At 47.2% G+C, this 23,439-nt stretch overlaps 1 protein-coding gene and 1 pseudogene across 1 annotated transcript; one reads left to right on the top strand and one right to left on the bottom strand.

Annotated features, from left to right (window-relative positions):
- The first annotated feature begins 1,130 nt into the window (after positions 1-1,130).
- Positions 1,131-17,141, top strand: LOC117034600 (zinc finger protein 551). Its single transcript, XM_033127756.1, has 5 exons — positions 1,131-1,377; positions 10,701-10,789; positions 11,128-11,486; positions 13,012-13,138; positions 14,167-17,141. Exons 3-5 carry the CDS (start codon positions 11,325-11,327, stop codon positions 15,441-15,443), a joined length of 1,566 nt encoding a protein of 521 aa, XP_032983647.1. The 5' UTR covers positions 1,131-1,377; positions 10,701-10,789; positions 11,128-11,324; the 3' UTR covers positions 15,444-17,141.
- LOC117035456 (60S ribosomal protein L30-like) lies at positions 4,337-4,672 on the bottom strand (annotated as a pseudogene).
- Positions 17,142-23,439: the final 6,298 nt, after the last annotated feature.

Raw genomic sequence — 23,439 nt, 5'->3', positions numbered from 1 at the left:
TTAACACACCTAGCATGTAAAATGCAAAATTACAGAAAGCTATTAACAATGATTATGTAGTGATTAAAAGGTGGTAACAGAAATAGTTCTGGTGAAACATCATTGGATGGTGAAAACTACAGAATATGTGCATTTGGATCTGTAGCCTTTAGGAGCATCTGAAGTAATATATTTCACCACTGGGAACTTCACAGAATCTAAGATAATACATCTCCAAACTGTTGACGAAAAAACCTTCAGCCTAAGAGAAAGCTTATGAGTTTATTTGAGCCAAACTGACAACAGTTGCCAGGAAGCAAAATCTCAACGGATTGAGAAAATGCTCCAGAAAATGGCGGTTTTGCAACTTATTTTATACATTAGAATCAAAGGAAGAAGGTTACATGAAATCCAGGGGTGGTAGGTTACGGAGGTGTGAGAAAGCAAAGTGGGAAAATCTCTGCGATTGGATAGAAAGTAAATTGGAGAGACAGATACTTCTTTTACATTGATGTGTCCAGCATAGTTAATAGGATTTTACAGCACATAGAGATGGTAATTAGGGTATAAGAACAATGTTAAGTGTGGTAGATTGTGCCCTGTCAGGAAGGGGGTCTGGATAAAGGGATTACCCTGACATTCCAAGGGTATGTTATCTTAGATGCAAAAAAAGACAACAGACAGGCTCACTTAAGCTAAAGATTGACCTTTGTCAAGGAAGTTACAGGTCAAGGATGTGGCTACCAGCCGCGACCCACTTTTAGTTGTTCAGGGCATCCTATGTGGTGAATTTCGGTCTCTGAGTTTATAGGAGTTCTCCCCTAGCTTGTCAGTTTTAGTATGTGGCCCCTTTTTCGTCCAGGAAAACTTGGGTGAATAAGGGCAGGCAATGCACAACCCCCAGAAACCTGAGTTCTGCCCCTTTAAGAAGGGACGGAGACGATCCGATGCCCTCAGACCGGCTCTCAGACCGGTTGATAACCTTTCCCAGCGCTCCTCCCGGGTCTAAAAGTTTCCGCGTAGGCCAGAGCGCCTACATCAATCTAGGGGAAATACATTACCCTGGATGCTCTGCGACGAATGGCAACCTTGCTGCGCAAATGAGGGCTCAGAACGGAGCGCGGGGCGGGACTTCCGGCGTCCTCCTCCCGGCGGTCATTTTGGCTGTTCGGGTGTGTTCATCTGGGTGGAGGTTTCAAGAGTGCTGGGTTGTGGTCGGGGTACCAGACAGAGAAGGAGTCAGAGGGGTCATCGTCCCTTCCTCACAAAGGCGAGTGTGGGAATTCGGTCGCGGCGACGCCTAAGATGGTCCCCGGGGTACGAACCTCCAGCCCGCTCCCGGCCCCACTCAGCCTACAGGCCGGGATGGCGGCGGCCAGGCCGATAGACACGGCTCAGGTAAGTGCGCGTCTCCCGGGTCCGCACCGCCCTCACCCCACCCGAACCCTAAACCCTGGGGTGTGAAGCACCTGCTCACGTCTTGCAGCCCAGTCCCTGGCGTCCAGGACCGTGAGGCACTAGTAGATGTCCTATTTTTGATAGAGACTGGGAATGTTTAATGTTACTGTTGAGGGTGTAAATAGGTGTGGGAGAGGGTTACAGGCGAGGAACTGATAATGTGCAATTGAGCCGGCAGTATTCGGGAAAGCTGGGGCTTGTTGTGCTTGCGAGGAACAGTGAGGCTGAGTCACGCCTGGATTAGCAGGCTGAGGGTTCCACCTACATTCTTAGGACTGGGTGGCTTAATGAACAGAAATTTATTTCTCAGTTCTGGAATATGGGAAATCCAAGATCAAGGTGCAAACTGGTTTGATTCTTGATGAGATCTCTTCCTGGCTTTCAGATGGCCTTGTGTCTTCATATGGTGGAAAGACAGGAAGGGCAAGTTCTGGTGTATCTTACAAAGGCACTAATCTCATTTTGAGGGTCCCAGCCTGGTGACCTCATCTAATCTAATCTACCTCCCCCAAATTTCAGTCTGTAACAAATGAAATATAGGTGTATGCAAAAAGACATGGATGGATATCTAAGTAATTTTGACAAAGAACACACAGCATATTTCCATTTATTAGATTCTAGAAAATGCAACTTATCACAACATAAGCAGATCAGTGATTGCTTGAGAATGGTGGTTGGAATGAGAAGGGATGTCATGAAAAGGGTTATGAGAAAATTTGGGGTGGTGATGCATATGTTCACTATCTTGACGATGGTGATGGTTTCATAGGTGTATATATGTTAAAACTCATCACATTATATACTTTATGTTAAGTTGGTATAGATCAATAAAGCCATGAAAATAACCTCTATCAAGATAAAGACTATCTGAGGAGAATAGTTGGAATGAAAGCAATAAGGGAGAAATTGCAGCTACCAGAATAGAAACCTGAAGAAAAGGTGAAATTGGTTTTTTTCCTCCTCTTCTGTACAGTGGTATCAATATGCAGTTAAGGATAAAGGAGAAACCACCCACAAAGAAGATGGGAGTCGTTGGTGTCACAGCCATACTGTCAAGGCTAGAGGAGGACCCAGCATGATAGTCTTAAAACCGTATGCTGGTCTATAACCCAGTGCTGTTCCTAGTAAGAGGGTGGCCTGTGGGAAAACAGTTGGAGGAGGGAGGGTTTGTTGTAGCTTATTGGAGTTATAGTTTCTAGGCCAGTGTGGTAGGCAGAGTACTGCCCCACCTAAAAAAAAAAAAAAAAAAAAAAAAAGGTGTCCTCCTAGTAATGGTTAGGTATGTGCTAAAGGAGAATTAAGATAGTACAGTAGTGCCTCGGTTTTCGGACGTCTCCATTGATGAACATTTTGGTTTACAAACACCATAAATCCAGAAGTAAATGCTCCAGTTTTCGAACACGCCTTGGAAGTCGAACATGTCATGCAGCTTCCTCTGAGTGCAAGATCCTGAGGCCTAGCTGTCGGCTGTTTTCGAACCTTTCAGGACTTGAATGGTCTTCTGGAACGGATTACGTTAGAAAACCGAGGTAGCACTGTAGATGGAATTAAGAATGCTAATGAGCTGACCGTGAGATGGGGAGATTATCTTGGATTATCTGGGTTTGCCAGGTATAATCATAAGGAAATGATGAAAAAGGGAAAGTGTCAGAGTGATGCAGGGTGAGAAAGACTCACTGACCATTGCTGGCTTTGAGACCGAAAGGGGCCATTAGGCCAGGTATGTGAGTGGCCTCTACAACTGGCAGAGGCAATAAATGGATTCTTTTCTAGAGCCTCCAGAAGGGAAGGCAGCCCTGCCGACACCAGTGAGATTCATTTTGGACTTCTGACTTACAAAACTGTGACATAAATTTGTGTCGTTTAAGCCACTAAATTCATGGCAATTTGTTATAGTAGCAATTAGAAACTAATATAGCCAGTTTCACATACGATATCCAATTAAAATAGTGCATTACTGGTATACTTAGGATTGGCAGATTAGGAAATGAAAATACAGGACACTTAGTTAAATGTGAATTTCAGATAAACTGAATTTTTTAGTGTATATTCCATGCAATATACCTTATAAAATTACTCATTACTCACCTGAAATTCAAATTAAACTGGGTATGTTATATTCTGTCAGGCAATTCTAGGTATACTAGAAAGCACAGTGAGCACAAAATCTAGAGGGCATCTACATTCTGGTGTTAATGAGCATGTTTTGCTATTTTTTTAAGAACCCTGGTTATTACTTAAGAAAGGTAAAAAACAGGCATTTATCACTCAGCTGGCTGCTGGTACGATAAAATAAAACAGTGGATATGAAAGCACACAAAACTGGTATACACATGTGTTCAGTTAGTTTCAGGCTATTGGAACCTTGTGAATGACTTTGAAAACAGTCTGTGGCTCTGATGCAATTGTGCAAATACACAACCTTGAGTCAGAATAGCCAACTCTTTTATGATACACAATTTGACCATCTTTAGTAGAAGTACCCAGAAACACTCGTTTCTGTCCCTTTTCCTGCCCTGTCCACCCACATGTAAACATGCATACACAAAAATGTATGTATGCACATAACCCATACATACAAATGTTTGCACTAATGAACTTGCACATGTGAACACCCACAGGGGGTTTGAATTTTTTTTAGAAATTTTTTTTTCAATGACAGTTGACATTCAATATTATATTAGTTTCAGTTGTACAACATAGTAATTAGATATTTATAACTTACAAAGTGATTCCCCCCAATAAGTAATACCCACCTGATACCGTCCATAATTATTACAATATTATTGACTATATTCCCTATGCTGTGACTGTTTTTTATAACTGCCAATTTGTAGTTGTTCTTTTTTTTTTTTTTTTAAAACAAGTCTGGCCAGTTTTATTAAAAATTCTGCATGATTTACTTTTCGCCAGTCTGTTCTGGTATGCTTCTAATGATACCAGAAACACCTGGATCAGTGATGGCCAGTGTGCATACTCTGTAGTATTTTCAACACACTGTGCCCAATTCAATATTATTGCCACTGTCATGATGGACATTAGTCTTGGCCAACATAGCATAATACTGGACTCTTATTTTGGATTTCCTCAAGGCTGGGCAGTTGTTAGTAAGGATGGCCAGTTTTGCTTTGCCTTGTCTGATCATTTTCAGAGTCTGCTTGTACCCCAGCACATACTTTCCACTTTTCATAACAAGTTGGAGTCTAGAGTTGATTGACTATAGCGACTTTTTCATCGTTTTTTTTTGTGGCCACCATTTTCCTGCGTTAGTTGCGGGACAGCCCCAACCAAGAGCAGCTACCAAGATGGCCGGGGTCCAATTTGTAGTTCTTAATTCCTTCCCCTTTTTCACCCAGACCCTCAACCGTCTTCCATCTGACCACCATCAAAATGTTCTCTGTATCTTTGAGTTGGTTTGTTCATTTATTTTGTTTTTCAGATTCTACATGTAAGTGAAACCATACAGTATTTGTCTTTGTTTAATTTCTAGGGCCATCCATGGTGTCACATTGCAAGATTTCAGTCTTTTTTATGGCTGAGTGATGTTCCATTGCATATATATACCATGTGTTCTTTATCCAGTCATCTATCGATGGACATTTAGGTTGCTTCCATATCTTGGCTATTGCAAATAATGCTGCAGTGAACATAGGGGTGCATATGTCTCTTCAAATTAGTGTTTTGGATTTTTTCAGACAAATACCCAGAAGTAGGTTTGCTGGGGCATAAGGTAGTTCTGTGTTTAATTTTTTGAGGAACCTCCATACTGTTTTCCATAGTGGCTGCACCAATTTGTAATCCTACCACCAGCATGAGGGTTCCCTTTTCTCCACATCTTCACCAACATTTGTTTGTTGATTTATTGATGATGGCCATCCTGACAGGTGTGAGGTGGTCATTGTGGTTTTGATTTGCATTTCTCTGATGATTAATGACATTGAACATCTTTTCATGTGTCTGTGGGCCATCTGTATGTACTCCGGAAAAATGTCTATTCAGGTCTTCTGCCTATTTTTAATTGGATTGTTTTTTTGGTGTGAAATCATATGAGTTCCTTATATATTTTGGATATTAACTTACCACGTGTATCATTGGCAAATATTTTCTATCTTTAGTAGGTTGTCTTATCGTTGTGTTGATTTTTTTTTAGTTTTTTTTTTTTTTTTAGTTTTTTTGTAGTCCCATTTATTTATTTTTGCTTTTCCTTCCCTTGCCTTTGGGGTTAAGTTCACAAAAACCCCTCTGCAATCAACATCCATAAGTTGAGTGCTTCTGTTTTGTTCTGTGTATTTTGTTGTTTCACTGAGGAGAGTGTATTACCTCTGGCTTTGTTCTCTTTTCTCAGGATTGCTTTGGCTATTTGTAATCTTTTGTAATTTCCATATAAGTTTGAGGGTTTTTGTTCTATTTCTGTGAAAAATGGCATTGGATTTTGATGGGGATTGCATTAAATCTGTAGATTGCTTTAGGTAATATGGGTCCTTTAACTATGTCAATTCTTCCAATCCCTGAACATGGAATCTTTCCAATTCTTTTTCACCCCCTTTTTTCTGCCTCCCCCCTCCCCACTACGGTTCAAGCCATGGTTTCTCAGTCTAATTGTGTAGGACACAACTCCCTGACCCATGCTGGTATTATGAGCCTTGCCCCCTTTTCCCTCCAGGCAGTTGGTCGCCAGTCGTTGGTCGGCAGCTCACGGCAGCTCCTGCCGGCTGCCAGCCACTCATGGTGGCCACCGGCCACTCACGGAAGCACACGGTAGCCCACAGTAGCCCATGGCAGTTCACGCCAGCCTCCGGCTGCTCACAGCTCCAGGGAGAGCTGTTCACAATCTTAGCTGTAGAGGGCGCCAGCTCACTGGCCCATGTGGGAATTGAACTGGTGACCTCGGCGTTAGGAGCACGGTGCTCCAACCACCTGAGCCACCAGGCCGGCCTGAATCTTTCCATTTCTTTGAACCGTGTCTTGTAATTTCCAGTGTAATTACAGTTATTTCTCAGTTGTAAATGGGATTGTTACATATTGATTTTGTATTGTGCAATTTTGCTGTCTTTGTTTATTGTTTCTACTAGTCTTTTGGTGGAGTCTTAAGGGTTTTCTATATGTAGAGTTATGTCATCTGCAAAAAGTGAGCTTTACTTCTTCATTCCCAATTTTGATTTTATTCCTTTCTCTTGCCAGCATTTCTAGTACTATGTTGAATAACAGTCGTGATAGTGGGGATCTTTGTCTTGTTCCTGATGTTAGAGGAAAAGCTTTCAGTTTTTCTCCATTGAGTATGATGGTAATGGAGAGTCCTTTATTGTATTTAGGTATGTTCCCTCTATTCCCACTTCGCTGAGAGTGTTTATCAGAAATGGATGTTGTAGCTTGTCGAATTCTTTTTCTGCATCTATTGCTGTGATCATGTTGGTGTTTCACATTGTTTGGTTCTTGTATCACTGGAATAAACCCTACATCACCATAATGTATTGTTGTATTTGACTTGCTGATATTTTTTGAGGATTTTGCATATGTGTTCATCAGAGAGATTGGCCTGTGATTTTCTTTTTGTGTGTTGTCCTTGCCTGCGTTTTGGTACCAGGGTAATGATGGTCTTGTAAAAGTTAAGAACTATTCCCTCCTTTTCAGTTTTTTAGACGTTAAGAAGAATTGGTTATCACATGTTTGGTAGAATTCACTTACAAAGCCGTCTGACCCTTGACTTTGTTTTTTGGGAGGTTTTGGATGACTTCCAGTTTCCTTCCTAGTGATCGGTCTGTATAGGTTTTCCACTTGCTCATCATTCAGTCTAGGTGGGTTGTATACATCTAGGAACTTGTTGGCATCTAGCCTTTCACAGTATGCTGGGATAGTCCATTTTAATGTCTCTTCATTTCTGATTTTGAGTTTTTCCTTAGTGAGTCTAGTAAGAGGTTTATCAGTTTTGTTTCTCTTTTCAAAGCACCAGCTCTTTGTGTCAGTAATTTTCTGTCGCCTTTTAATTTTCCATTACATTTATTTCCACTCTGATTTCCTTCCTTCTACTAGTGCTGGGATTCTAGTTCTTTAAGTTGTCATGTTAGGGTGCTTATTTGTGATTTTTCTTGTTTCTTCAGGTAGTACTGTAATACTAGAACCTTCTGTCTTAGTACTAGTTTTGCTACATCCCCCAAATTTTGGGATGTTGTATTTTCATTTGTTTCTATCTATCTTTTGATGTTTTATTTCTCCTTTGACGCAGTACTAGCTGTTAAATTTAGTTTCATATCGTTGTGGTCAGAACTATGTTTGGTATAATTTCAATGTTTTTAAGTTTATAACTTGTTTTAAGCTCCAACATATAGTCTGTCCTCGAGAATGTTGCATGTGTACTTGTGAGGAATGTGTATTCTGTCATTTGGAATATAATGTTCTAAAAAAAAGAAAAATTGAGTCCATGTGGTCTAATGTGAGTCATTTAAGGCTGATATTCATTCTGTCCCTTGTTGTGAGTGGGATATTCATGTGCCCTACCATAATGGTATTTTTGTCAGTATCTCCTTTTGGTCCCTTAGTAGTTGCTTTATATCTTTTGGCGCATCTAAATTTGATAAATTTAATTGTCCATCTCTGTGTTGTCTTCTTTATTTCATTTGATGTAAGTGTGGCTGCCCTCACTGATCTCTGGATGCTGTTTGCTTGAAGTATCATCTTACAGCCCTTCACTTTGAGCCTATGTTTATCTTTGAAGCAGAGAGGAGTGTCCTGCAGCCAACATACATTTTGGTCTTGTTGAATCCATGCCACTACTCTGTGCCTTTTGATTGGTGAGTTCAGTCCATTTGCGTGGAGGGTAATAGTAGATGAGGACTCACTGCAGCTATTTTATCTTTTGTTTTCTGGTTGTTCTGTGTCTCCATTGTTTCTTTTCGCTTCTGACTGTCATTTTAGTTTGGCGTTCTTAGGGCAGAGGCAAGTCTCATGGTGGTAAATTCTCTCAGCTATGTTTGGGAAGCCTGCCTTTCTCCTTCCTATCTACAGGGTAACTTTGCTGCATAGGGATATATAGATATAGATATACGTATAGGTATAGATATATAGTTCTTGGCTGATGGCACCTCTTTCAATATTTTGAATATTTCCTTCCAGTCCCTACTGAATAATGGAGTTTCCTTTGTGGGTTATGGTCTTCTTTTTGAGAGTTTGAGTGCAGCCTGGTAGTTCTTGCTGAATTCTCTCCATTTTTAAAATACTTAGTTCTCTCTCTCCTTCCATCTGAGTCATTTCTACATTTCTGTTTTCGAACTCACTAATTCTTCTATCTATCTGTCTGGCTCTATTTCCCATGCTTTATAATGGGTGCTTTCTTTGTTTTCCAGTAGATGGTGGTATAGCCCAAGTTTTGTTTTCTCTTACCAGCAGTATTTGCACCTCTGGGATCAAGGTGCTGTGAAATACCTTGTATCCACTGGGACGGTGGGTGTCGCCTCTGTTAAGGAGCACCACCAGTGGGGGGCTCCCAGGGCAATACCTTTTCTGGGAGGCGCACAGCTTCTGTCCCTTTATGCTCCAGGCCACAGTGTGAGGGTTGCAGCCTTACTACTCTACTCCACCACTACCATACCAAGGTGGGCACTGAACTGCGTCTGCGGCTACTGTCCCTGTCTTTACCCCCCTTGTTCGTTCCAGTACTCCCACCTTCAGATGGAGAGCCATGTGCCGGTCTTTCAGGCTTGTTTCTTAACTAACACTTGTCCAACTTGTGAATAAGGGAGGGAGCAAGGGAGTTCCCACTCTGCTGTGATGCTGACTCTCCAACATATTTTAGAACTATAGTCAAAATAGTGAGTTTAAAAATTAGGTAGGAAAATTTCTCTTTGGGTAAGTAAGGTGTGGAATTTGATTCGCAGTTATATTTTTATTTTAGCCACAGGAAGTTGCCTAAACAGTATGAAATTCCATTCCATTTTTATAGAGCTATAGGATAAGATTAAAATTTCATTCCTTTTCACCATTTTTAACTTGTGAGCATGCATGTGTACTTTTACAGAATGTTCTGCTCTCTAGACTCACATTACCCCACAGCAATCAAGATAGAGAACTGGTCTGTCACCACAAAGCAGTATCTCCTGCTATGTTTGTATTCCCACCCGTCCTAGTAAACCACTCCTTTCTATCATTGTAGTTACATGATTTTGAGAAAGTACACAAGTGAAACGGCATGGCACAGTATGGCACTTTGGGATATTTTTGTACTAAACTGCATATGCTTGCAGTTCATCCAGATTCTTGCACGTATCAGTCATTTCTTTTTACTGCTGGCTAGTGTAATCCACTGTATGGAGGATGTAACAGAATTTGCTCAACAACTCTTCACCCCTGGAAGGAAGGACACAGGTTGTTACTAGTATTTTGCTATCATTTTTCAAGATAAGTGCCACAACAGTTTTTATATTGACTTTTTTAAATGTTTACTTTATATAGCACACAAATTAATTAACTTTACTGCCATTGTGAGGGGAAAAGACCTAACTGCAGAGGATGTTCTGATACTTTTTAAGTATAAGATTATGAGCTGCAGGCTCAGCCTTAGACAGAATTTATTGAGTATGTGTCCTCAACATGAGGATGCTGCAGAATTTATTCAGTTGATTCTCATCTGCAGAAAATAGTTTTCTAATTATGAAAGACTGGCTGTCATCATTATTATGAAATTAAGAGAATTTGTTAACGTGAGCAAAGACTTCCCTATGTGATGATAATACCCCACTATTCTTTCTTTGTCACTACATTCCTGTGAGTCAGATAAATCACCCTCTAAATGGAGAAAGTACCGTAGTTTCTACTACCTTGACTTCGGATATTATTACCCTCACTCAGAATGGGGTTGGGATTCTTGGAAATCCCTCACTTTCTAACTCAAAAAGGTGCAAGTGTTGAGACCCTGACGTGGGCCCATTGGTCCTTGCTCACAAGTTGGTTCTTTCTCTAAAGGGATCGTCTGCCACTCACAGGTTTGCTGGATATGAACTTGACTTCTGTTTACACAGACTAGGCTAGGGCTTTCCCCCACTTTGTGTGGGTACCTCCACTTCTGCTCGTTCCTTACTGGATCCTGAAACTCTTGGTCTGTCGACATTCCTATGAGAGTGACAGTTTTGTTGAGCAGCAGAGGCGCGATATATCCGCATTGCCCTGGGACATTCCAGACAGAATTGACAGGCTGAGAGAACAGAGTCAACATGTGCGCTATTGATGTAATGTGTCTGTGCTGATAGCACCGTTGTCTTTGCGCTTTGCAGGTACAAGCAGTGAGTCCGGTACATCCTCAACACTAGACTATTCTGGACCCTCCTCTGAAGCCAGCGCCACGGGCACCATCTTGATCCTGGTGAGCACGTGTGGTTCCTTTTACCCATTTACTTTATTGCGTTCTGGGGGGGAGGAAGCCTCTCCCTTCCTCTCAAGGTTCTTTCGGCTGGTCTAATACTCAAATAGACAAGGCTCTATGCAAAAACCATGGAAGCTAGTGGCACAGGTGGTGTCAGCGACTGTCTACATGACTATAAAGGGGCTAATACAAAGGTTGCGGGAATGTGGTTTGGAGATTTATATTCCCCCCCTCCCATGTCCATGGGCATTTGTAACCTTTGGGGTCATCTGAATACTTGTAGTTTGTGGGTAGTTCATGGAGTCTGAAATCATGGCTCTAAAACGCTATATGATCAGTTGCAGGCAACACCCCGGGAATCTGGGCACGGCTCCTTTAAGAAGGAGCCAGGACGCCCACCCCTTGCAGTGCTGCTTTCCGTGTTCCGGGAGGTTCCACCGTTGTGGGGGTGGCCTGTCGTGGAGGCCTATGGAGCTGTGAGAACATCATTGCCTAGAAGAGCCAATGAAGGTCCAGGAGAGGGGCGCTTCTGTGTATGCCGTCACACTGGGGCGGGACTTCGAGTATCGTCCTCTTAGGTCTGTTTCCTGTTCAGAGGCTCCAGATGCGACAGCTGGTCAAAGAAGGCGCAACAAGAGCCGTTGTCCCAACTGCACAGAGTCCAATGGCAGCAGTCACGCTCAGGGTCCCGGCTCAGGTGAATGCACATTTCCCCAGGGCCAACTCACCTCCTGCAGCTCAGGCCCCGGCATCCAGGATAGTGAGATGCTGGTGGGTGTAATCGATGGGAGAGGGGCTGACGGTATAAAGACAGGGAAGGGCAAGTGAGCTGGGAGCATCTTGGATCAGAGTGTGTGAGGTGGAGTGGCACCTGGACTGTCAGCCTGGGGGGCCCTGGGAGCCTTTCCCTGAAGGAGAAACATGATTTGAGTTAAGGATATAAAAGCTTATGAAGAGGCTGTTTACAAGAGCAGACTGCAGAGGGGTGATGACAGTGACTGCCAAAGGGAGGTTGAATTAGAGTCAGCCCTGAGGCCTGAATCCGAAAGTGTAGATAATCAGCTGAGGTCTCCTGGCTCCAGGAGACTCAATGGAGACCAGAGCCCACTGAGCCTCACCACAGTTTCCTCCGTCTCCTCTGATTGTCGACACAGCTAAGGGAAGGGTGTCCCGCTTCATCCCCGTGGTGTCTGGGATCCTGGAGAAGCATGAAACACAGGCTGTTCATACATGCAGCACTCGATATGAGGCTGTTACGGGCAGAGGTACCAGCATGTACAAAATGCTTGCAGATGAGACCGAGCTGCAAGTATGGAGGAAAATAGAGGTCACTTTTCCTTTTGCCGGGCACAGGGAGGCAGGAGTAAAGGAAGCGGGGTGAATCACAACATGGAGGTGGTTACCCCTGCCTTTACATATCCCATGTAGTTGCTGAGGAAGCTGCCACAAAGTCCAGGTGGAATGGACCATGTTCTCGGAGCGTGAGGAAGAGAATGGGAGGGATTGGTGATGAGACACCCCCCGCCCCAGGGATTTTAGCAACCGTGAGAGTCATTTTCAGTGAGGAGATGTTCAGACTCTGTCTTATTGTAGAAAACAGACTGGAGGCAGCTTGGCATAAAAGTCTAGAATGAGGTTCTTAGTGTGATATCTTGTGTGACTGCTACTTTGCACTGGGCTGTCAATAAGGGTAGGTATAAAGAAAAGGGCAGGCTGCTGAGTGGGCATCAATACCCCACCAAGTGAGAAGAGGGCCAGCCCGGGGCCTTCATAGTGGACTTGAGGGTCCACCAGGTCTGTAGTGTCCTGGATCGTGTTTGATGGTGCCAAGTACTCTTGACGGCCTGTGAGGAGTATGGAGTGGGTGCAGGACAAAGGGGGTACCTGAGGGGACGTGGTGGGGTGCAATGACAGATGTGCAGGCAGAGAGTGCGTTTGAACTGATGGCCGTGGTCCTTGGTATTAGGGGCTTACAGTGAAGGTTGGAGGTACGGTTGGGTGGAAACCTGGGAGGTAACTCTGCAGGATTTCAGGGGAATTGCCTGGCTGGGGGCTGGGGAGGCCCTGAACTTCGATTACGTGTGTGTGGGCCGTCTCCTGAGCAGAGAGTGACATGAGTGGCGCCAGGGCCTCGTGTCTTCTGAATCGAATGAGCAGGGGGCAGGCATTTGGGGATGGATTTGTGGGGCTGTCTGTGTTCTCACCTCTCCCTGTTATGGCAGGGCCGTGTGACCTTTGAAGACGTGGTCGTGTACTTCTCCTGGGAGGAGTGGGGGCTCCTGGATGAGACTCAGAGATGCCTGTACCATGATGTGATGCTGGAGAACTTTGCACTTGTGACCTCACTGGGTAAGACTCACAGCCTCCCCAGGGTCCCAGGCTCAACTCTGCTCTTGGCTTCCCTCTCTCCTTTGGACTTTAGCTATGGCCTTGTTTCCTCCCAGCTCCCTGACTGGCTGCTAGGGTCGATCCAGGTGGGCTGAGCAAGTGCCCCCTTCTGTCACTTGTGGCCCCACACAGCCGGGTGGGTCGTTACCTTGCCTGACCTCCCCTGGCAGGGTAACTGTATCCACCCTCACCTGGCACCGCTGCCCCAGCTGGTTTTTCTCCCTCCTAGCTGACATTTCTCCCCATCTGCCAGCACTTATAACTAGTATGTCCACTACACTACCTTTGGAGATGAACACTTGGTTTTTGTTCCTGTTTATCTGTTATGTGCAGAATTGCTCTGGGCCAATGCTAGCCCCTCACCTGTCACCTCACCAGCTGGTATCATCCTGGTCCCAGATTGTTCACCTGGGGTTCGGGAATAAGAGTCCGGGGTGCCTCACCGGATGGACATGATAGCAGCCCTAGCACCATGGGCTCAGAGGAGACCAGGTCCTGGTGAATGCCTGCGGGGGGAGGGCAGGACATCAGGGTGTGTTGAGATCACTCACCAGGAACCTGTTCTGTGCCCAGCACGTCAACACTGCTGCCAGCAACCCCACACCTCCTGTCCCTTTCCTTCCCCATTTGTGACAATTCCATAACTTCTCATTTCTATTCTGACTTCTGGTCTTTGGCTACCGCCACTGTTGCGTCCCATGTAATGTGTCGCAAGGAGTGCGTGCATCTGTGAGATGGAGTCTGACCGCATTCTGCTGGTTGCGAGCACACGTTCCTGGCCTGGACAGAAACTTCCACACACACGGGAGTCAGTTGGGGACCCGAAGTTCTCGTGGCTTTTAGAGCCTCAGTGCTGCAGAGCAGCGCTTTTCCCATCCCACTGGTCCCAGCCGCCCATCTTGGGAACAAGCCACAGGCCTCAGCGCTCAGTGATGGGCTGTCCCTCCCCCCAAATCCGCCTGCACTCTCCATCCTTTCTGTGCTTTCAGGTTGTTGGTACGGAATGCAGGAGGAGATGCTTTCTGTGCAGAGTGTTTCTGTGGAACAAACGCCCCTGGGCCAAACTCCAGCCACGCAGAAGACTCACACCTGTGAGAAGAGTGTCCTGGTGGAGACAGACATTTTGTGCCTCACGGCACAGCACGGCTTCCATCCTGAGCAGAAATCCCATGCCTGTGGGGGCTGGGGGGAACACGCCTGGTTCACCCCAAACCTTCACCAGCACCAGCAGCACAGTGATGAGAAGCCACTGGGGAGGGACACACACACGGCCTCATTGGTGACGAGCTGTCAACTCCACGTCTCAGGGAAGCCTTTCACCTTGACCTGTGGGGCGGTGGGGAAGGACTTCCTGGCCATGTTGAGTCTTCTCCAGCATCAGGCCACTCTCAAAGAGGCTAGGTCACCCAGCGGCTTCAAGTATGGGGGTGGAGAGGCCTTTCGTAGTGGCACGAGTCATTATGGGCGCAGTGACTGCGAATACAAACTCTTTCAGCATCATCAGATTCACCCTCAGGCTAGTCCTTATGAGTGCGAGAAACCCTTCCACCAAAGCACCACCTTTAGTCACTGCCAGGGAACTGACACGGCAGCAAAGTCTTACGAGTGCGGTGACTGTGGGAGAACCTTCAGCCAAAGCTACAGCCTCATTCAGCACCACAGAATCCACACGGGAGCTAGGCCTTACAAATGCAGCGAGTGTGGGAAAGCCTTCACCTACAAGCTCCGCCTCGTTCAGCACCTGCACATCCACAATCGAGTGAAGCCTTACGAGTGTGGGGACTGTAGGAAGTCCTTCAGCTACAGCTCGACTCTCATTAAGCACCAGCGAGTGCACACTGGGGCCAGGCCTTACAAGTGTGGGGAGTGTGGGAATTCCTTCAGCCAGAGCTCCAACCTTATTCAGCACCAGAAAATTCACAATGGGGCCAGGCCTTACAAGTGCAGCGAATGTGGAAAGTCTTTCAGCTACAAGTGCAAACTCGTCCAGCACCTGCGAATTCACACAGGCGAAAGGCCCTACGAGTGTGGGGAGTGTGGGAGGTCTTTTAGCCACAGCTCCACTCTCAATCAACACCGGAGAATTCACACGGGAGCCAGGCCTTATAAGTGTGACGAGTGTGAGAAATCCTTCAGCCAGAAGTCCAACCTCATTCAGCACCAGAGAGTTCACACAGGAGAGAGGCCTTACGAGTGTGGCGAGTGTGGCAAGTCCTTTAGCCAGAGCTCCCACATCATTCAGCACAGAAAACTTCACACCAGATAACCTCATGCATGCAGCAGCTGTGGGCAAACCTTTGGCCACTGGTCTGCTGTATGGACACGGAAGCTTGACCACTCATATGCTTGATGTGTGCACACCCAAGTTGGGAAAACCCTCATCTAAAGTCTATCTGACCTTGTTTGGCCTCAGAACGTACACCCAGATCGAAGGTGCTTTTCTGTTGATTGAAACAGAACCGGGCCGGTGGGTGGGGGTGGGGGGGTGGCAAGGTGAAATTCATACAGCTCCGTGAGTTCTGGGTTCCTCGGGAGCTTTGAGGAGCCTTGTTGCATATTCTTCTCGGTTCCCTTGCCTGATTCATGCCCCTGCCAGAAGCCATTTCACCTTTACCAGCTAGAGGTTCAGCAGGGTATATCAGATGTTCCTAAATATTTGGGGTTGGGGAGCTCCTTCCCTCCTCTCTGATCAATCGGGCACGCGCACTCAGGGTGACGCTAGCAACTTGCAAAGGTCTACGTGCTTCCACTTGTGACCTACCTTGCATGGTTGCCCCAGGCCTCCTAGGAGAAACGACAGGGCAGCCTGGACGTCAGCCCACAGGAGTGTAGACTGTCGTGACAGCCTCCGGTGCATGCTTCTCTGAAACATTTATGTTGGTCCCCTGTCCCCAGGGATGTCACACCACGCTGAGCACTACTGTGGGGATACTCTTTCACAGCTACTACAAAAGGAATCATGTGCCTTCATGTCTAACTTGGCTTGTCTGGTGTGAGTGGTTGCAAGACTACAGGGGCCAGACTCAAATCATAAGTTGTACAGAAACACTGGGTGGCAGACTGAGAGGCCGTCCCTGTTGTAGAGGTGCCCCACGGATGTTCCACTGACTGGTTGTGTGGGATGACAGCGCACTCTGGGCTGTCAGAGCGAACAAAGCTTTGGCTGTTACTGTGGCCTCTGCACTGATCACCTGAACATACATATATTGCTGCAGAGGCTAGAAAGTGAAAACAGGAGGAAGAGCCCAGGGTGTTGCTTTTGTGACTCCGCGGACTAGAGTGGCAGGAAATAGTGACAAACAATTAAGATCATTTCTGAGTGTTTTTCCTGCCACTGATGCAGGCCTGCACTTCCCAAAGCATCAGTCAACATTTCTCAGCCTCTGGTTGGGGAAAAAATGTGGGAGAAACCAGACTTTTGTTTGAATGATTTTCACATAGACATGCTATGGGAACTGCACATGTGTAAGGTGATTATTTTTGACAGAAGGTGCCATGGAAACAAACGGTCAAAATCATAACCACTTATGGACTCATGCTAAAAACTGCCTTCATGGCAACTAGACTGATTTAGTTTTTCTTTCTTTATGTAATTTCTATGTTCTATATTACGGTTTCCTTCCTTCATGCTGCATAATAACTTTTGAGGTTCACAGATGTCACTTATGTTGAATATTTCATTCCTTTTATTGCTGAGTATTCTGTTCTGTGGCTATCCACAATGTGTTTACATTCAAATCTATTAATAGAAGACATTGGGCTTGTTTCCACTTTTTCACTCCAGCCCCTCACCCCACGAGAAAGTTATTACCCTGAATTCTCACTTCCTCAAACAATGTCTCCAACTTCCTTTCTCCCCCCTAACGTTCATCTCCTTTGTTGAACTTTTTCCTACGATTTCCCACATTGCAACTCTGCTCTTGCTGAATAAACCTTCGCTGGTCAAAATTACTGTTTTATTTTTAACATCCACATTAACATCTTAAACAAGAATTGTTGGAACTGAGTTGCCCAGTTTACACTTCCCAATAGTGTCTCGGATTTTGTAGATGACAAACAGGACTTTCAAAGAGTATAGAAATAACACTGTCCCAAAGACCGCATGCTCTGTTCACCACAATTCAGGATTCAATTCAGCGGATGACGCACGGCTGGAATTTCTAGTTTCTGGCAACCAGACTAGTTTCTCCAATGGATCTGTCTTAAAAAGCTTCCTTTGATTTAAACCTTCGTTCCCTGTCACTTTTGGTCACCATGGCCAGTACCTTGACTACCAGTGAAAAGGGGTAGTGTAGGCATTCCAACAGGTTGTTGCCGGCGGTGTGTGTGTGTGTCGGGAGGGGGGGGTTTACAATCACACCAGTTTCTCCAGTTTCCAAAGTCCCGGTTGGGGAAGGCTGACAACCCCCGTTTTGATCTGAAAGGATGCAAGCACCACACCCCCGTAGGGATCAGCACCAGTTGGCATGTATTACAGTGCCAGTTGATTTCAGTGGTGTTAACTGTGTCACTATATTACAGATCAAGCGACCAAAGGACCCATAACTGAGTTCATGAGCCATTTGCAGTCTGACCTAGTCGCATGTACCATACCCACGGCTTTATCTTCTAGATGCCAACCGAAGGTTGTGGGTGGCAATTCAAGACCGAAAGGACTCCAATTTGGGGTACAGTGAAGGAAACTATTCATTGTAAGCAGCTCAATTGTGATACCATGGCGTTGAGGCAGTCTCTGGGTAAGGTAGCCCCTCCAGCTAGACAGCTCTGCTCCACCTGCTCCTATCCATTCACTTCTACCTGCGCGGGTCTGCTCCAGCAAGACGTCCCCAATCTTCCCACTCCAGCTGGGGAAACAGCCTTCAGTCTTTCCATCAAAGGGTGCCCTTGGTCCATTCTCATGCAAACACTCCAACAAATCTTCACTCTCAGGTCCAAGATGCACTCTCCTGATTGGTGAGAATGGAGCCAATCTGGTCAGTGAAGATGCTAATTGGGATACAGCTGTGCAGCTCTGGTTGGACAGGGAAAGTCTCTGTCCTCTTGGTTGAAATAGGATTCCAGGAACTCTTGTAAGGGCTGGTTCAGATTACAGGAACACAGTGCAGGAAGTTCAGTGAGGGAGGCAGGCAGCTTAGGCTTCTCCCTAAAGTAGGGTTTGCATGAGACGCCCCTGTTCAGAAACAGCTGCTGGGCGCTGCTTTTTAAATTTGAGCCTTTAGTCAACAGCGACCTTTAGTATGCATCATCTTTCTCAGGGTGTACAGAGAGAAGAAGCAGGTGCTACTGGCAGGATCATCCATGTAGGGAAAATGCCAGAGAGCTCACGGCCAGGTGTCCTGGACATGCTGATAGAGGCGGCCTCCCACAGCACGGAGAAAGGGAAACAGCCCCACAGTCTGCCTTATGTGCCGTGAGGCTGACAACACACTCCCACAAAGGGTACGTGCCCCGCCAAGGCCCCAGACACCACTGCAGTCACGATGGTCGATCAGGCCCCCATCAGTGCATTAAAGGAGGTTCATCCGCATGCGGTCAGCTGCACAGAGCGCACCAGATGGCGGGTAGGGAGAGGGGCCTCAAGCCTCAGAAGCCATGACATACACGGCTTCAACAGAGAAGCCTCAGCACAGGGCAACCACGTGTCGCCAGGACGCGAACTGGTCTCAGCCACCGCACATCTCACAGCGCTCCGCCTACAGCCCCCAGGGCCAAACCTGGACTTCCCGAACACGCGCTAATATGCTGTGCCGCTCGCCTGGGACGCCGTGGGTTTCGGGACACTTCTTCGCCCAGGGACAACGGGGACGGGGGGGGGAGGAGGCAAGAATCATTCCCTCACTCTGGGTTCAGCCACCAGCAGGGGGAGGGTCCGCGAAGTCCGGAGGTGCGCACATAAAGGAGGCTGCGGGGGGGGGGGGTCCTCAAACGCAGCTGGATCACCGGAAAAGCATGCTGGGATCCACAGCACCAACGTGAGGGCAGCCCCGTGACGCCCCGGGTCTCGGCACCTCGAGTCATCGGCGCCCGTCCTGGGGCTGTACGCCTACTCTTGTTCGCTCTGCTGCCACATCTCAGAGACGCTCACAAACGAGGGTCCAACTTGTGACCCCACGCTGCCTGCAGCTTAAGACGGAGCGCAGCGAGCTGCACGCGATGGGACGGCGTTGGGGTGGCGTCCCCCCAGATACGTGACGGGGAACCATTCATACACCACCCACACGCGGGCCCTGCGGAACCCCCTCCCTCGGAAGAGAAGGCTCGGCGGCGGGAGGGCAAGAGCTGGCCCGGCCTCACTGACCGCTCACACCCAGCCCGCCGAGAGGGCTACCCGCCTGCACAGTGGGAGCCACACGGGTGGTTGTGCACCGAGGAGGGCCGCTGGGTGTCCGGGCCCCGTGGGCGTCCTATCGGATCGTTAGAGGCCTCACTGCAGTGTCGCCTTACAGACTCGCTCGTCGGGAGCTGGCGTCTAGACAGCGGGGCCGCGGGGAGCATAGGCGGCCTGAGCGCAGGCTTTGGGGCCGGGAGCACGCGCCGCCTCGGGCTCGTCCGGTCCACAGGGCGCTGTTTTGCTCGTGATTACCGTTTTTATTAAAATAACCAACGAAGTTGACACGCGTACAAACCGGCAAAACGGCAGTCCCAAAAGTGCGGGCGCCACCTCGGTGGCTTACACGCCACACTCGCTCGCGCCCACGGGCAGCAAAGGACACTCAGGGTGCGCCCACCTCCTCTACTGGGCACCGCTCCTCAGACACTGCTGCGGTGGCGCAAGGGGGTCGCCGGGACGGAAACAACGCCCCCGCTAAACCTCCGGTATCGTAGGAACGACCCGGAGCCTCACTGGGCGCCGCAGAGGGCTTGGCAGGGCGGCCTCCCCACCGCTGGAGACGCGGCCGAAGAGCGAGCGAGTGTCTGCTCTGTTATGCAACTCGGACCGCTGCGCAGTCAGGCCAAGCCCCGCCGGGTCTGCACCCCGGCTTTCCATCCACCGCCTACTGGCAGGGAAGAGCGGCGAGGGGCCACCGGCAGAGCCGTCCACCCACTCGGGTTTGGAGAGGAGAGTGCGAGCGAGCTCCACACGAGTCCGTACAGAGGGTGCGGAGGGGAGCCCGGGGAGACAGCAACCGGAGATGGTCGGTCAGGAGAGCCCCCCCCCCCCCGCAACCTCGGAATGGGACGGCGGATACGTGGCTCAGAGGCTGCAGGGTGAGGTCACCGCGACCGCACCGACTCTCTGGGGGTGGAGTGCACGCGTGAGGACTCCGCCTCCCTCGTGCGCTGGAACTGAGTGGCGGGCCATGGTCAAGCCCGAGCTCTGCCCGCCCCAGAGCTAACCTCTTCTGGCACCGCAGTTGGTGATGGGGCTGGTCCACAGTGGACGGTTGCCTCCTGAAGGGGTGCCCATCCATTGACACGCCCCACCCATCACTGCCACCCCGTAGTTCCCTGCGGCCATCTGGTCAATCCCGGGGTCTGGTGGCTGCGCCCTTCCGGTTTCGCCCGCACGCCCAGGGCTGGTCCGTGCGTGTCTCCGAATTCGGACTTAGCAAAAATTCCACCCGGAGGCGCCTCTTAAACGACCAGGGCTCACGAAGGACCGCGGCCCGCCGGTGGCCTCCTACCTGGAGCTCCGAGTACGGGCCCGCGCCATTCCCCTCCTCGGAAGCGAGACCCAGAATATTGAGAAAAGCCCAGTTCGACGACCGGGACCCAGAAGTCGTCCCTAGCCGGAACTTCTGTGCGCAGACCCGGTTCCGCGGACTGTGATCGGAAACGGGGTGCCTAGTAATAAGCACTCGGCCCAGCACCTAGATCTCACCCAGTCAGTCCCTACCTACTGGGGATTTCTTGATGTCTTCTCTCACCTTTACCATCCCTACCTTAGATGACTTGGCTCAAGATTGTCCAAACAAAACTCCTGGATTAGAATTAATAAATACGTGTAGCTTCTCCTTACCATTTTGTCCTTTACATTTACTCCAAGTCTTTATTGGGGGACACTGATCTGAGCCTGGTCTCCTCGTTTGGCAGAGGAACAAATGAATGTTTTTCTCTGCTAAAATGTGTTGGCTTCTTTGTACACCGTAGGCAATGAACCCACAGACTCTTGGTTGGGTAACCTAATTTCGAGGGAGGAAAGCTTCCTAAAGCATAAGAACAAAGCCCAGAAGCCATAAAGGAAATCACTGACCACATAAAAGTTTCAGTAAAATCCATTTCTGCACATAGCACTACCAAGTCCAAAGACGACAGAGGGGTGTGGGGAACATTGCTGCGAATGCACGTGTGATGATAAGAATGTCAAATTCAGCATTATTTACTGTAATAACAAAAAATGGGAGGGAACTAATAACCTTTCACTAAATCAAGTTCCAGTAAATCCATAGAATGAAACACAGTAATGTGTCTATGTGTGTTTGAAGTGAGGTAAATGTTGATGATTAGCAGTTCCGTGAAATAAAAGCAAGTTGTAGAGCTTCCTTTAACATTAAAAAAAAAAAAAAAATGCATACACTACTCTTGCTGACGTAAGAAATGTCCAATCATGGAGAGAATTTTTATGTTTATTTGAGTCAAACTGACCGCAATTGTGGGGAATCAAAATCTCCACGAGTTGAGAAAATGCTCTGGACAATGGCAGTTTTGCAACTTAATTTAGAATCAAAGCAGGAGACTGTAAGGAGGGTCACATGAAGTCCATTGGTGGTAGGTTAAAAGGGCAGGAGAAAGCAACGTGAGGGAAATCTCTGCAGTTGGATAAAAAGTAAAACGGAGAGAAAAACTTGTTTTACATTGGCGGTGTAGGATAGATAATAATTAACATTTACAGAACACGGAGATGATATGTGGGCAACAAGATAACAATGAGGGATTTTGTGTCTTGTGCTCTGGTACCGCTGGGTGTGTCTTGAGGAATCTGAAAAAACGGGATTACTGGGACATTTCAAGGGTATGTTATCTGAGATGCAAAAAAGACAATGGACAGTCTCACTTAAGGTAAAGATTGACCTTTGTCAAGAAAGCTACAGGCCCAGGTCGTGACTACCCACCGTCACCCGCTTTTAATTAGGAATTTTTATGTTCAGACCGTCCTATGAGGTTGCTTTCGGTCTCTCCGTTTGTAGGGCCCGCCATTCTGGCCTCCTATGAGCTTGTCTGGTTTAGTAGGTGGCCCCTTTTTCGTCCATACTCTTAAAAAAGAATGTGGACAAAGGAACTACAGTTGCTATGGCAATTTCAAAAAACAACAATAAAGTTGCCCCTAATTTAATGTTTATTTATAGAGTGGATAGAGACCATGTGATGTTGACAGACAGATAGACACATTGATCAATGAAACAGAACAGAGATCCAAACAAATATGTTCAAGCCCAACTGATTTTTGGCAAAGGTACAAAAGCGATTCCGTGGAAGAAGGACGGCTTCTCCGTAACACAGGTAGGTGTAGGGCAATTGGACATCCACGGGCAAAACTCAAGCAAATAGAAAATCCTTCACCTAAACACCAAAACCTCACACCTGATGAAAACATAAAGTTCAAATGGACCACCCATTTCAACGTGAAACATAAAAGTAGAACACACTTTGGGGGAGAAATGCTAAGAGAAAAATTTGGGATCTAGGACCAGGCAAAGAGATTTCTAGACTTCACACCAGAAGCATGATCCATAAAAAGGAATGGAGACATTGGAAGTCGTCAAAATTAAAAACCTAGGGTCTGTGAAACACCCTCTGAATAGGATGAAATGACAAAGGATAGAGGCTGGGAGAAAATATTTGCAGATAACACATCGAACAGAAATGTGCAAAGAAACATCAAAATGCTACAGTATTATCATCCAACCCCCAAACATTTATGCGTGACAAAAGAAAATGGATTGTGCAGTAAAAGGTTCACTCAGCAAGTCTGGGATGTTCGGAACCTACACATTCCAAATAATGCTCTGACCTCTCCAGGCTCCTGGGAGGAAACATGTAAGCTCTTGCAAAGTCCTGCCTGATGAGTGTGCTTGTTTACCTGGAGCCTTTTATACTTTAGGCTAACAATCTCATTTATGGTGGGGGCCTTGAGCCATGAGGTATCAGACCTCCAGGAAGTCAACTTTGTGGAGTCCTGTGAGTCTTTCTAGGGAGTGAGGCATCAAACCCAAGGGTGGCCTCGAGGCCCCCACCCCTCGGGACCTGACAACACTTATACTAGTATTCATGAAAATTCCTGGACATGAATACACTTAGAAGCCCTGTACCTCACGGCCCCA

This window comes from Rhinolophus ferrumequinum, chromosome 15 (assembly GCF_004115265.2).
Source record: "Rhinolophus ferrumequinum isolate MPI-CBG mRhiFer1 chromosome 15, mRhiFer1_v1.p, whole genome shotgun sequence".
Classification (NCBI taxonomy): Eukaryota; Metazoa; Chordata; class Mammalia; order Chiroptera; family Rhinolophidae; genus Rhinolophus; species Rhinolophus ferrumequinum.
The sequence above is the reverse complement of the archived record's forward strand: the minus strand, read 5'-3'. Positions and strand labels throughout refer to the sequence as shown.